General features: G+C 47.6%; 1 protein-coding gene across 2 annotated transcripts; it reads left to right on the top strand.

Moving 5' to 3' along the window:
• Positions 1,240-12,522, top strand: LOC102177559 (WD repeat-containing protein 87). Of its 2 annotated transcripts, none has more exons than XM_005692520.2 (6): positions 1,240-1,314; positions 2,223-2,269; positions 2,747-5,647; positions 6,106-6,377; positions 6,757-8,780; positions 9,033-12,522. In XM_005692520.2, exons 1-6 carry the CDS (start codon positions 1,240-1,242, stop codon positions 12,372-12,374), a joined length of 8,661 nt encoding a protein of 2,886 aa, XP_005692577.2. In that variant the 3' UTR covers positions 12,375-12,522. The 2 variants fall into 2 exon arrangements, with proteins under 2 accessions (XP_005692577.2, XP_013826551.2); XM_013971097.2 differs by having other exon boundaries at positions 2,223-2,393; positions 2,769-5,647.

The raw sequence follows: 13,085 nt of genomic DNA, 5'->3' as shown, positions 1-13,085 counted from the left end.
GGAATGGGAGGAAGAAGATGAATAGCAGATGTATCACACACAAGAAAGTGACTTGATTCCGCAAGCCTGGGAAAGCCTGCATGGCTGAATGACTGGATTCTTTCTCCAGCTGGACTACGTGGGGCTGACTCTTAGTCCTAGGCACCTTTTATCTTGATTTTCTGTTCAGGAGTCTAACTTAAACGTCCACTGAGTCACCTAGGGAGCTTGTTACAATGGAAGGACTCAGGATCCCACTGCCATGGTTCGGCTTCAGTACCTGAAAGTGAAAGTGAAAGTCACTCAGTCGTGTCCAGCTCTTTGCGACCCCATGGATTATACAGTCCATGGAATTCTCCAGGCCAGAATACTGGAGTGGATAGCCTTTCCCTTCTCCAGGGGATCTTCTCAACCCAGGGATCAAACCCAGTGCAGGTCTCCCGCATTGCAGGTGGATTCTTTACCAGCTGAGCCTACCAGGAAAGCCCAAGAATACTGGAGTGGGTAACCTATCCCTTCTACAGCAGATTTTCCTGACCCAGGAATCAAACTGGGGTCTCCTACATTGCAGGTGGATTCTTTACCAACTGAGCTATCAGGGAAGCCCTCAGTACCTAAGGATCTGCATTTTAAGACGAACCTCTCCCCCAGGAATCATGGTGTAGGTGGTCACGGGACCACACTTTGGGAACTACTAGTCCTTGCAAAAAGCTCTCTTGACAGCCCACCATGAACATAGAATAACTATTTGCCGGTGACAGTATTCCTTTCCAGCTTCTTTAGGTTTCTCTGCTTCTTTCTCCTAGAATATCCTATTGGATCTGACAGCCCATGCTAAGATTCAAGCTCCATTTCCTTTATTTATGCTCTCCAAGCCTCAGTTTTCTCAAATGAGATAATATCTACCTCCCCAGGCTATTGTTGTTCAGTCACTCAGTCATTTCCAACTGTGACCCCATGGACTGCAGCACACCAGGCTTCCCTGTCCTTCACCATCTCCCAGAGCTTGCTCAAATTCATGTCATTGAGTCAGTGATGCCATTCAACCACCTCGTCCTCTGTCGTCCCCTTCTCCTCCTAAGAACGTATGTCTTATGCATAGTTCTTGACTTTCAAAAAGTGTCCAATAAGCATGAGTTCATGGCTCTGGACTTCTGATTTCCAGATCTTAAAAAGCAGCAGTGGCTAAGCTGGCCTCTTTCAGATTCCCACCGGTTTTTAAACAACAGTCCTGAGGAAGACCAGCAGATAATCGACGTGATGACTTCTCCCAGACTCATCCCCCTGTGGAAGGACTTTAAATACCTTCTAAGTGATATGATACAGAAAAGCAAGGTAATGTATATGTAGGACAGACATGTTATTGGCCCCTGTCTGTTAGAACAGTTATGAGCCTTTTAGAGGAGCATAGATCATCTATGGAAAGAGGAAGCAGGCAGGGAAAATCATAAGGACAACTATCCCCATAGCAGGAAGTAGGCCATCAACTTCCAAGTGAGCCTAGAGACCTCTTGCTGGGACATTTTGATAGTGAGAGGTGAACACTTTGGAGCGCTATCAGAAGAACTTACCCTCTGGGAATAGAGATTTTTCTAGATGAGAAGGAAGAAGGCACCAGAGAGAACATTTTCCAACCTCAGGTTCGCTATGGTTTGGCTCTTTGTAGAAGGATGCCAGGTGCATGTTTCATAGCACATGCTCTATCACCATGGGGTCATTTATACATATGTGTGTATGTATGTGTGTATAGATAGGTTATTGTCCTCTGTCAAATTTAAAGGCCAGGTAGCATGTCCTAAAAGTCTTACTTAGTGCAATTTTAGGCTTTAATAAAGCTGCACTGACTTTTGGGACACCCTGTTACTTTACATGTGGGCATATGGCAGTGTACTTGCCTTGATAATCTGTTAAATGTTTCTTTCATGACATATGTACCCTATTAGACAGAAGGGAAAATGTTCAAGGACGGGTATAGCTAACTTCACATTGGAAGGAATATCAGTTTCCCCCGATGCGACATAGACCCTACAGTGGTTTGGTTCACTCTTGTGTTGAGGGGTTTGTTCCCTGCTTGTGTGGTGCAGGTGTCCCACAGGTGATAAACTGCATGTGTGGGTGTCACAGGAGTGATCCTTGGGGCGGAGGCAGAACTTTGACACTGGTTTCGATTGTGACTTGCGTGAGAATATATTTATTGTATGTGTGTTTCTGGTCTCTGAGTTTAATGCCATGCCTCTTCCCAGCAAAATTTAGATGATCCGAAGACTGATGTAGTTGTGTTGAGTGACCGGTCCCAGATCCTGTTCAAAGAGTCTCGCCATCCTCAAAACATGCCGCTTATATGCTACTACTTCAGTGACGTCCACTTCTTTTCTTCCCTCTCTTGGGTGACAACAATCACAAAAGAAATACAGGTAGAAGTCCCCAGTCTTTCTTCTCCTTAGCCCATTCTAAGTGGGGGCCATGGCCATGTAACTTTTGACCCTAGATTAATCCAGGAAGATATACCCCTTGAGTGAACATGATCTGGACCCAGGACTCCTCCTTCATCCTTTCTCCTGTTACCATCTCCATGTTGAGTAGATTTTATTCTTCTCCTAAAGTAGGCCAAGGTTAGGGAAAGAGTCCTAGGTTTCCTGATTTTACAGGATTTCTACTTCCTCAAACCAGTGGGTTAAGTCACTCTAGGATCTTCCAACTTCTCCTTAGCAAGAGAAAAATAGCTGACTATTCTGCCTTTTCCTCTTCTACTACCTATCCTAGATAGTTTCCATTTTATTCTCTCTCAGGCTGTAGTATGGATGAAAAGCAAGACTGAGGACATGGTGGAGAAGAGAACGTTCTCCATGACAGATCGGCTGCCACCCATCCAGTCCATGGTCCACACAGGTTCGTTTCATATCCTTGTGGTCTACTGTGGTGACCTGCTTCTGCGGCTCTTTGGGGACCACCTTCGGTCATTCAAATCCCTGGGGGTAGTACCCTGTCGCTTTAACATCACCTGCCTCTGCTATGACCCAGAAATGAAGATGCTTCTGTCGGGAATCCTGGGGGCAGTGGTCACCTGGACCATTGAGCGCAGCGGCAGGGGTCTCCAAATAGCCCACATGGTCGCCCTGCCTGGTGACGAGTTGGTCCATGACATCATGCTGAATGGCCCCAACGGCTCCCTGATTGCCATGTGCGAGAATGTGGTGAGGGTCCTGGAGCGCCAGGGCCATGGCCTCCTGGCAGAGGTGAAGAAGTTCTCTTCCACCATCAGTGGCTCCTCGATCACCTGCTGCTTCACTTGTTCTGAGCAGGGCTTTCTTTACGCTGGAAACAAGACTGGGGAGATCCAAGTGTGGAACCTCAATTGGGGCCACTCCCTCCACACTTTCAAGGCCCACTTCTCTTCGGTGGTCTGTATCCGCAGCCAGCCAGAAGCCCACACCCTGCTCACAGCTGGCCGGGAAGGCATAATCAAAGAGTGGAACCTGACTTCAGGCAATCTGCTACGGCGGCTTGAACTGGGCGAGGAGCTGTATCGGCTCCAGTTTATCGATGGCACCACTTTCTTCTGCCAGACTACCCACTCTTTCTCCTTGCGCAGCCTGCCCTTCTTCTATAGCCTCTTCAATGTCTGTGGCTCTGCTCCCCTGCAGGTGCGCCGGGTCCACTGTGGCAGTAACTGGTTCCGGATCCTGTGCACCACCGAGGATGGCCTGCTGCGCTTCGTGTCCCCACTAACGGGGAATCTCCTGGTCATCACCTGGCCCTTCTCAATTCTGGACCAGGCCACGGATTGGGCCTATGACCCCAATAAAGAGGAGCTCTTTGTAGCAACAGGCAGCCCAGACGTGCTGGTCTTTGACACCACCCGCTCCCCTTGCATGGCCAAGTATCTCTTATGCACCTCACCAGATTCTCAGGACCTGGTACAGTGCCTGGCTTATGGGCACTTTCACCTGGGCCGGGGTCTAGAAGGACTGATGTTCTCTGGATACCAGAGCGGTGTGATTAGAGTGCTCTCCCAGCACAGCTGTGCCCGTATTGAGACATACATTCACTTTGGGTCTGTCTTAGCCCTCTCTACATTGCCCGGAGGGCTCTCTGGTAGCCGAGAAAACTCTTTGCTCTGTTCCTATGGAATGGATGACTACATACACCTCTCAGAAGCTGTGCTTGAAGGGGTCAGAGTGAAACTGCGGACCCTTGCCAGCATTCTCTGCAGCTGTCAGCTAACACACTTGATACTCTTGCCCAAGTCAGTGGGTGCTATCACCCAGACTAACTGCCTGCGTCTCTGGAAGTTCCATGACTTTCTGTCTTCTGGCTCACAGGATGGCTCAACGTTCATAGAGACCTTGCCTTTGCACCAATGCACCATCATCTCTTTTGATGTCTGCCTGTCCCTGAGTCTTTTTGTCACGGGTGGCAGTGATGGCTCTGTCCGGATCTGGAACTTCCATGGGAGACTCATAGCCATGCTGGACTCATCACTGCATTTTGGCCCACTCTGCTTTGCAAATGACCGGGGTGACCTGCTTGTAACTTTCAACGAGAGTCTTTATCTGGTGTCCTGTTTAAAGCTGCTTCCTGCAACCCTGCTGGTTCACCTCCCCCTTATGGGTCTGACAGATGAAGTGCTCGAAGTCCCTAAGCCTTTCATACCAAGCTTCTTCTTCTCCTTCGAGACCATGTTTGTGCCCAAATATATCTACCCTGGACACGGGCAGCAGCAACTGGTGGGTCTGGAGAGTCTTGTCAATCATCGAGCCATTGCCTTTGATCATAATGTGCCACATGTCATTGAAGAAGATGAGCAAGGGAGCCCTGTGCTACTCTCTTCCTTCAAACATGATTCCAGGTGTAAGGAAGTTGATGTGTCGCAGGTGAAAAAACCACCTTATTTCCATTATGTGCTTCCTCCCCAGCTACAGCTGACTACCTGGGATGAACTCAACCCCTATCAGATACTGCGGTGCTACTTTGGTCATGGGCGGGAATGGCTCTTGGCTCCAGATTGCTACATCCCTAACTCGGTGATCCGGGCCCGTCTCTGGCCAGAGGGCAGCCCGATATACCTGCAGTGCAGCCTGCACTCACCCGTGCGGGAGCTGGAATGGGACAAGTCTCAACAATTCTTCTTCTGGCACAGCCGGGCAAGAGCTATAAGCGACGCAGAACAATACATAGATGAAAAGGAAGATGAAGACTTCCTCCTTACAAGAGCGTCCAAGGATATCACTTACACCGTTCTTACAGACTCCGCAAACCGCAGTTGGCTGGGGAAAAAGATGAGTGAAATTGCTATCAATAGCCTGATAGAGACGATTCTCAGTATTCTAATCCATGCTACTCCACTGAAGTACCAGTGCTGTATTGGTGCCCTCGGGCAGATCTTTGCCTCTTACCAGGTGTCTCCTCCCCTGCGCTCTGAAACAGCCCACCGTCTATTGGATGATACAACCAATTCCAACCCACTGATTCGAGAGCTGGCCTGGGAAGGGCTGAAGCGTCTAGGAATGATTACTCATCTCTTTGCCGTGCCTCTGGCCCAAGGACTAATGGACAAAGATGACAGAGTGAGGAATAAGACCCTGAGCCTCATGGCTGACACTGGAGTCCATTCTAAGACTTCACTCTTGAACTTGGTCCAGAGTCGAGATACTTTCCGGGAGATGCAGTAAGTTCTTTGTGCCTTCCTCTGTTCTTTACTAGCTTCTGATTTTCTTCTTCCTCTTCCCCATTTCCCCCTTCCCTTCCTTCACTGTCTCTTCATCTCTGTTCATGAGCTCTTTTTTCCTTGTTCATAGTCTTTTCCCATTCCTAGACTATCTGATGATCCCCTAAGTGCCCACTCCTTTCTCCATTTCTTTTCCTGTTCCTGTTTGTCCCCTGCCTCTTTAAGAACCCCTTTCACCCTTTTCTCCTACCCCGGAAGCCCCCATACAGGTCACTTCATTCATTGCCATCTTGACTTCCTAGACTTTTTCTTTCTTCTTGGCCATCATTTCCTCTAAATATGCTGTCTCTGTGAGTTACATTGCCCAGTTTCCTGCCAGTTCTATAACAGTTCTTTACTTCTTGTCTCCCTCTTGTCCCTGATTCAGCATGGTTCTTTCTCTCCTTTGACTTTCATAGGCAGGAAATGGTTGGGGATGAAACCTTGGACCGTCTGCTGGGACTACGAGCCCCAGATCTCCAAATCCTTCATACTCAAGTGGCACAGCGATTGAATGAAAACCTGACCTTATACCAGGGTGATGAAAAGCCTACTTTTACTTTAGATGTCTCAGAGGCATCTGAACTTACTGCTCTTTCCAAGGAAATTGATACTGTCCCTGAAGAACCTGAAGTTGCCTTCAAGCACAGCAAAGGCCCAAGACGGGGCCGGCCAGTAGTCAGAAAGCACAGTATGTATGGGGTAATCTGATTCATGCCTCAGGGTCCCCAAGAGGCAGGGCAGTTAGGGCTAAAGTGAGACAAGAGGTATCAGAGAAGAACAGAGATAAGTAAAAAGATCCTTTCACAGAAAAGAACCCTCCTAGGAAGGATCCACCCAAATTAAGAGGGACCCCAAAACCTATCTGTAGGACTCAGCAGAGGTGGAGTGGAGAGGGGAAGAGGGAAGGAAGGCACTGGGGATAAAGCAAGGAGAAGGCCTTCTTGTTAAAGGCCTCAGCCCCCTCTGTCACTACTTCTGTTACAGCAGTTCATCTTAGCTCAATTGGGAAAGGTGTTATCTAAGCCTCCCATGCTTTCCTTATCTGCATCTCCTGATTTTCCCTATAGCCCGAAAATTTTTGCGGAGCCTCAAGAAGCTCAAAGAAACTGTCACAGAGCCAGGTCCCTTAGAGGATGAAGGTGATCAGAGTGAACCTGCACCCACTGAGGTGGAGGAGGCTAAATCTTCAGCCTCCAGTATACTAAAGGTTTCAAAAGATGATGAACAAGAATCTTCAGAGGTAGATGCCTCAAAGGATCACGTGGCCTTGACCATGAAGATGTTGAGGAAGACACGTGACAAAAGAAGCCGGAAATCAGTATCTCAGAAAACCATAAAGAGGCGCAAAAGAAAAGTAACAGACGCTGAAGTTACACATGAGGGATTGCCACATACTGGAAAGACAGACTTAATTATGAAGCCACTGCAAATCACAGGGCGGGGTGCCTCTGGAGCTCCTGGCCTCAGGTCTAGAGATAGCTCGATGTGGCGGGATGACCTGTGTCGTCTTATGACCCTGAGGATATCTGGTTCCCAGACAAAAATGTTAGAAGCTCTCAACAATGAGCTAGTCACCACGGCTCAGGAGATGCTGGCTGATCGACGGCCCAGCTGGGAGCTCTTTCAGGAGATCTGCCCCCTGCTGAAGAAAGACAGTGAGGAACTGCTTGAGGACCTTGACTGGGATGTAGCCTGGCCAGAGGAGAAACCAGTTTTTATTCACGGATCAGCAATTAGAGAGGACATGATGATCAGAGACGTGGAAGAGGAGACAAGAGAGACACAAGAGCGAAAGACAGAAAAGGACCTGCAGGAAACCCACGTGAGTCCAAAAAAAGGCAAGAAAAAGAAAGTTCTTTTTGCAGAACCAGACCTAAGCAAGGGAAAACGAATATCAAAGAAAGAAGAGAAGAAATCCTCTAAGCCTTCTAAACAGAGGAAAGCAGTCCAGCAGGAGATAAAAGTGGATAAAAAAGAGGGGAAGATAGCCAAAGAAGAGAGGGGCATGGGTCAGGAAGTGGAGGAGGTGGCCAAATTAAAGGAGAAAGTGGTTGAGCAAGAAAGAAGGCCACTTAAAGATGAGATAAAACTGTCTTGGCAGGAGTGGAAGAAGTCCTGGGATCAATGGAAAAATGCTTTCGGTGAGACAAGGATATCGTGGGATGAATGGAAGGAAACATGGGAAAGCCAGAGTCATCAGGAAGAGGAGCAACTACTTGAGGAGGAAGAGAAGCTGCTCCCGGATGCAGAAGAGGGACAAGTCAGAAGGGACAAGATGAAGCGGACATGGAATGAATGGTCACAGATCTGGGAAAAGATGTCAGCCAAGGCCAGGAAGAAGATGTTGGTGACTCAGGAGGAAGTGACTCTGGAGGAAGAACCGCCTCAGGAGCAGGAAGAACCACCTCAGGAGCGGGAAGAAGAAGCAGAAGCAACAGCAGCAGCAGCAGCACAAGAAAAAGCACCAATGACAGAAGAGCAGAGGCAGATCCACCAAGAATACAAACAGGCCCAGGTTGAGCGAAAACGGGCCCAGGCTGAAAGAAGACGGGCCCAAGAAGAGAGGAAGCTGGCTCAGGAAGAGGAGAAGCTAGCACAGGAAGAGAGGAGACTAGCCCAGGAAGAGAGAAAAATGGCCCAAGTGTATGAGAAACTGGTTGAGAAAGACAGGAAAATGGTCCAGATGGAGAGGAAGCTTATCCAGAATGAGGAAAAACTAGCCCAAACAGAGGAAATGCTGAGCCAGGATGCAGAGAAATTGGCCCAGCAAAGGAAGAGACTAGCCAAGAAATTGGAGAAACTGGCCCGAGAAGAAGAGAACATAGCAAAGAAAGGAGGGAAGCTAGCTGAAGTCAAAAAGATAATGATGCAGAAACTAGATAAACTGGCCCAGAAAGAGCTAGATCTAGCATGGCAAGAAAAGGAACTAGCCCAGGAATTGGAGGATCTGACCTGGGAAGAGGAGGAACTGGCTTTGAAAGAAGAGGAACTGAATCAGGAAGAGGAGGAACTGATCAATGAAGGGGGCAGGCTGGATCAGGAAGAGATGACACTGGCATCTCAAGAAGAGAAACTGGATGCAGAAGAGAAAGCAGTGATCCAGGAGGAAGAACTGCTGGTCCAGGAGAAGAGGAGACTGGCCCAGGACAAACAAAATCTGTCTGAGGAAAAGGAAGGACTTGATCAGAAAAGGGAGCAACTGATGGAGAATAAGCATAAATTGGCCCAGGAAGAAAAGCTGCTAATCCAAGAAGAGAAAGAACTAGCCCAAGACAAGGTAAAACTTCCTGGAGAAGAGGAAAAACTTACCGAGAAGAGGGAGCAACTGATGGAGAAAAAGCAGAAACTGGCCCAAGAGGAAGAGCTACTGATCCAGGAAGAGAAGAAACTGGCCCAGAACATGGAAACACTGCCAGTGAAGGAGGCAAAACTTGCCCAGAAAAGGGAGAAATTGATCAAGAATAAGCAGAAACTGGCCCAGGAGAAGACTAAGCTTATCCAGAACATGGAAGAACTTCCCAATGCCAAAGAAATACTGGCCTGGAGGCAAAAGAATCTGGCCCAGGAGAAGGAGAAACTGGCTCAGGAGAAGGTGAAATTGGCTCAGAGGAGGGAAACCTTAATCCAGCTCCAAGAAAGCCTCATCCAGAACAGAAAGAAATCAATCCCTGAGAAGGAGAAACATGACATGTATAAGAATAGGCTGGTTCAGATAGAGAAGAAGCTGATGGAGGAAAAGGAGAAACTCTTCCAGAGGAAGGAGAAACTGGCCACCATAGAGGAGAAACTGACCCAATTAGAGGGAAGCCTGGCTAAGAAACAGCACAAAGTTGCCCAAGACAAAATGAAATTAGCTGTAGGGAAGAGGGCAGTGTTCCAAGAACTGAACCAGCTCAGAGGTGACTGGTCTATTACCAGGGAAGAAAAGGAACTGGACATAGAAATGAAAATACTGACCTGGGAGAAAGAGACACTGGCTGAGCAAAAGGAAATTCTCTTCAAGGAAGAGACTCAAGAAACTTCCAAAGAGAAAGGACTACCTAAGGATGAACTAGAGCTAATCAAGAGGAAATTGTCACTAGAGGAAAAGATATTGCTCTATGAAGAAAGGATCCTGGCCACAGAGCAAACAGACATGGCCAAAGAAAAACTGGAATTTACTAGAGGAGAGAGAGTATATGCCCAGGAACAAAGGAAGCTAGCCAGGTTACTAAGGAAATTAGCTAAAGAAAGCAAGGGAATTTCCAAGGAACCATTAAAAGTGAGCAGCAAAGTCTTAAAGATACTTCAAGGCCTTATTAAAGAAGAAAGGAAACTAACCCAGGAAGAAATAGAGATGACAAAGTTAAAGAGGTTATTTGTCCTTAAGGAAAGGGAATTGAACGAGGTACAGAATGAACTTGATGCCAAGGAATGGGATTTTTCCGAGGAACAACCAGAAATTACCATAGATGAGAAGAAACTGGCTAAGAGGCAGAGAAGACTAGCCAAGGAAATTAGAAGATTGATAAAGAGAGAGAAAAATGTTACTGAACAAGAAAGCATATTGGCCAGGCAACAGAGAGATGTCATACAGGAAACAGAGGAAGAAGAAACAACAGAGGAAGAAGAGGCAAAGTCATTCCTTAAACATAAGTCAAGAAAAAGAGAAAAGCTAAAGACAGCTGATACACAACAGGAAGAGTTACTCAGTCAAGAGGACGAGGTGAAAAGTGTGAAAAGTGAGGAGAGCTCTTCTGAAGAAATGGAACGCCTGTTAGATGAAATAGAGCAAGAGAGTTTGTCTGAGGAGGAGGAGGAAGAAGAGGAGGAGGAAGAGGAAGAGGAGGAGGAAGAGGAGGAAATAGAAGAGGAGGAGGTGAAGGAGGAGGAAATGGTAGAGGAGGAGTTGGGGAAGGAGGAAGAAGAAGGGAAGGAGAGGAAGAAGAAAAGGAAAAAGAAAAAAAAGAAGAAAGTACAGGAGAAGGAAGAGGGGAAAGAGGAAGTGGTTGAGGAGGAAAGCACAAGTGATGAAGAGATGGAATATTTGAGTGAGAAAGAGGAAGGAGAGGACAGAAGCTTGTTAGAAGAGGTAGACAAGAAAAAAGCAATTTTTAAAAGAGAAAAAATATACAAATTACTAGAAGAAGGGGAAAAGCACTTAAGAGGAAGAGAAGAAGTCCTTTATATTGAAAAAAGAATCCCTGACGTCAAAAGCAGTGCTATAAAACTGGAAAGCCCTCCCAAGCAACTGATCTCAGTTGCTCTGGGGAGCAAACAGAAGATATCAGAGCCATTGCTAACTAAACAAATATCCTGGGACGATAAGACCATAGCACTTGGGAAGCCTGGAGTATTCCCAGGGGCAGGGTTTATAGATAAACTAGAACTGTTGAAGAAATATAAGCCCATGCCTCTACATGTTTTGGATATAGTTTTGGAGGCCCAGGAGCCTGACTTAGAGACCCCATATTTATCCCACATACTGAGGAAGACCATAGAAGCTCAGAAACTCCAAGGCAAACCGCTAGGGGCCAAGTGGCAGTGGATCCTGCAGCGTCATCCATCTCTGAAGAAACAGAGTGAGGTACAATTACCTTTGTCCAAAATCCTGGCTGAGGAAATCTACCCAGACATCAGTTTCTCAGATGTAGAGTGGATCCACCATGTCCTAGAAAAGATAGAGGCAGGAGAACAGCTTTCCAGGGATAGTTTCCACCGATTGTGCCAGCTTCTCAAAGACCTCACCGCAAAGGAGAACTTAGAGTGGATGCACCTGGCCAAGCTCGAAGCCATTGTGTGCCATCACAAGCAGATCATGGAATCCAGAGGCACATATGTCTCCAAGCCCAGTAAGGAGCCCCTGGGTCCAAAGTACCTGAAAGTGATCCCTCCCATCAAAGGAAGGGAAAAGGAGAGCTGGCTCAAACGTCTGGCTGTCTCCACACCAAAGTCTCTGTTAGCTACCAAAGGGATCCCAGACCCGAAGGCTATCAACTGGCATCTTCTGGGAGAGCCTTACCGGAGTGCGCGGGCAAAGCAGATAGCCACTGCTCTCAGGGGGATGGAGATGCGATACTATGATTCTGCCACAAGAGACATTTTCACAGGTGCCCTGGACCCTGTTGAAAAACAAACCCTGGCGCTGATGTTTCAGAAAGACTTCTGGGCTTTTAAGGATAAGGGCAGGTTTGCCAGATTGCCCAAGTTGGAGAAGAAGGCACGACCCGTCTCTAAAGTAAAGGAGGAGGTGCCTCTGTGGGAGACATTTGTGGCACTGTACCATGTTCTGCGGATGTTGCAGGAGCGATACGCAAGAGACAGTGCTGCGTGGATGGAACAGTTCAACCGTCTTATGGACCTATACCAGCTCAAGTCTCCTCGAATCCAGAAGCTGATGCAGGACCTGCTACTGAGAGAAGAGCCCCAATTCCAAGAGGTCACTTACAAAGATGCCCTAAGGGCCGTCGAGCTAGCCCCTGGGGAGCGGTTGTTCTACCACCTGCTCTGTGGTGGCTCTCAAGCCCATAAAGAGCCTCTGGCATTCCAGGAGGTGGTTCCCCTCCCCGGGCAGAACAATGTGCGTACCATGCTCCCCATGGGCATTGCCCAGTATGGGATCTTAGAGCTTGCCTGGAAGAGCCTGCCGGAAGCTGATTTACACCTAACCAATGAACTGTCCTATGTGGCTGCTCCTACTCTCTGATTTGGGACTGGAGGGGGCGGGACTTTTCATGCCTACCTGGAGAAAGGCCTTGTCACCAGGATCTAGACCTTTACCCCTAGGACTCACAGGGAGGTAGAGCCAGGCCAAAGCTCTTTCCCTGGCCAGTTCCAGAAACTAGCTTTTATATGTGGAATAAAGAGGAGGTTCTCATTTATAACAAGCACCGTGATGGGTCCTTTTTTCTTCAAACATTGCTTCTCTAGGAAGGTAGCCAGGGAGACCAGACACTCACCTACTTCTGAGAGTGGGAAAACTCCCCCAGAGCCAGCAGTACTCACCCTTCAGAGGCCTTCTGGCAGAAGAATCTGTCTTTGTCCTCTTTCTTCCTTGCCCCCCACCATTCTCCCCTAAAGACTAGAGGAAGGGAAGCACCTGGCACAAAAATGAATGTATATTTGGCATTAATATAAGAGGCATTGATACAATGGAAAGAAAATGGATTTTAGAACCAAAAGACCTAGCATTTTGCCCTTGGGTCCTGGAGGTACACAGTGGAGGCAGACTCTTGTTCTCTGATCATAGTTCTGCATGCTAATGCCTAATTCCCAAACAGCCGGTATGGTGGGTGCTAAGAAAAATCCTCAGAATATGGGAAAAACTTCAAATTCTAGCCAGTACTACTTGGTGACCTCATTACTGGATGGCATTAAAAGATGAGGCCATTTGAGGTTAAAGCAGAAAGCAAAGGAG

Source organism: Capra hircus, chromosome 18 (assembly GCF_001704415.2).
Source record: "Capra hircus breed San Clemente chromosome 18, ASM170441v1, whole genome shotgun sequence".
Lineage (NCBI taxonomy): Eukaryota > Metazoa > Chordata > Mammalia > Artiodactyla > Bovidae > Capra > Capra hircus.
The sequence above is the reverse complement of the archived record's forward strand: the minus strand, read 5'-3'. Positions and strand labels throughout refer to the sequence as shown.

Coding starts and splice junctions, on each gene's coding strand:
- LOC102177559 (XM_013971097.2), top strand. CDS start 1,240: ATGACTTCTCCCAGACTCATCCCCCTGTGGAAGGACTTTAAATACCTT. Junction 1,315..2,222: donor ATATGATACAGAAAAGCAAG/GTAATGTATATG, acceptor GCCTCTTCCCAG/CAAAATTTAGATGATCCGAA. Junction 6,378..6,756: donor GCCAGTAGTCAGAAAGCACA/GTATGTATGGGG, acceptor TTTTCCCTATAG/CCCGAAAATTTTTGCGGAGC.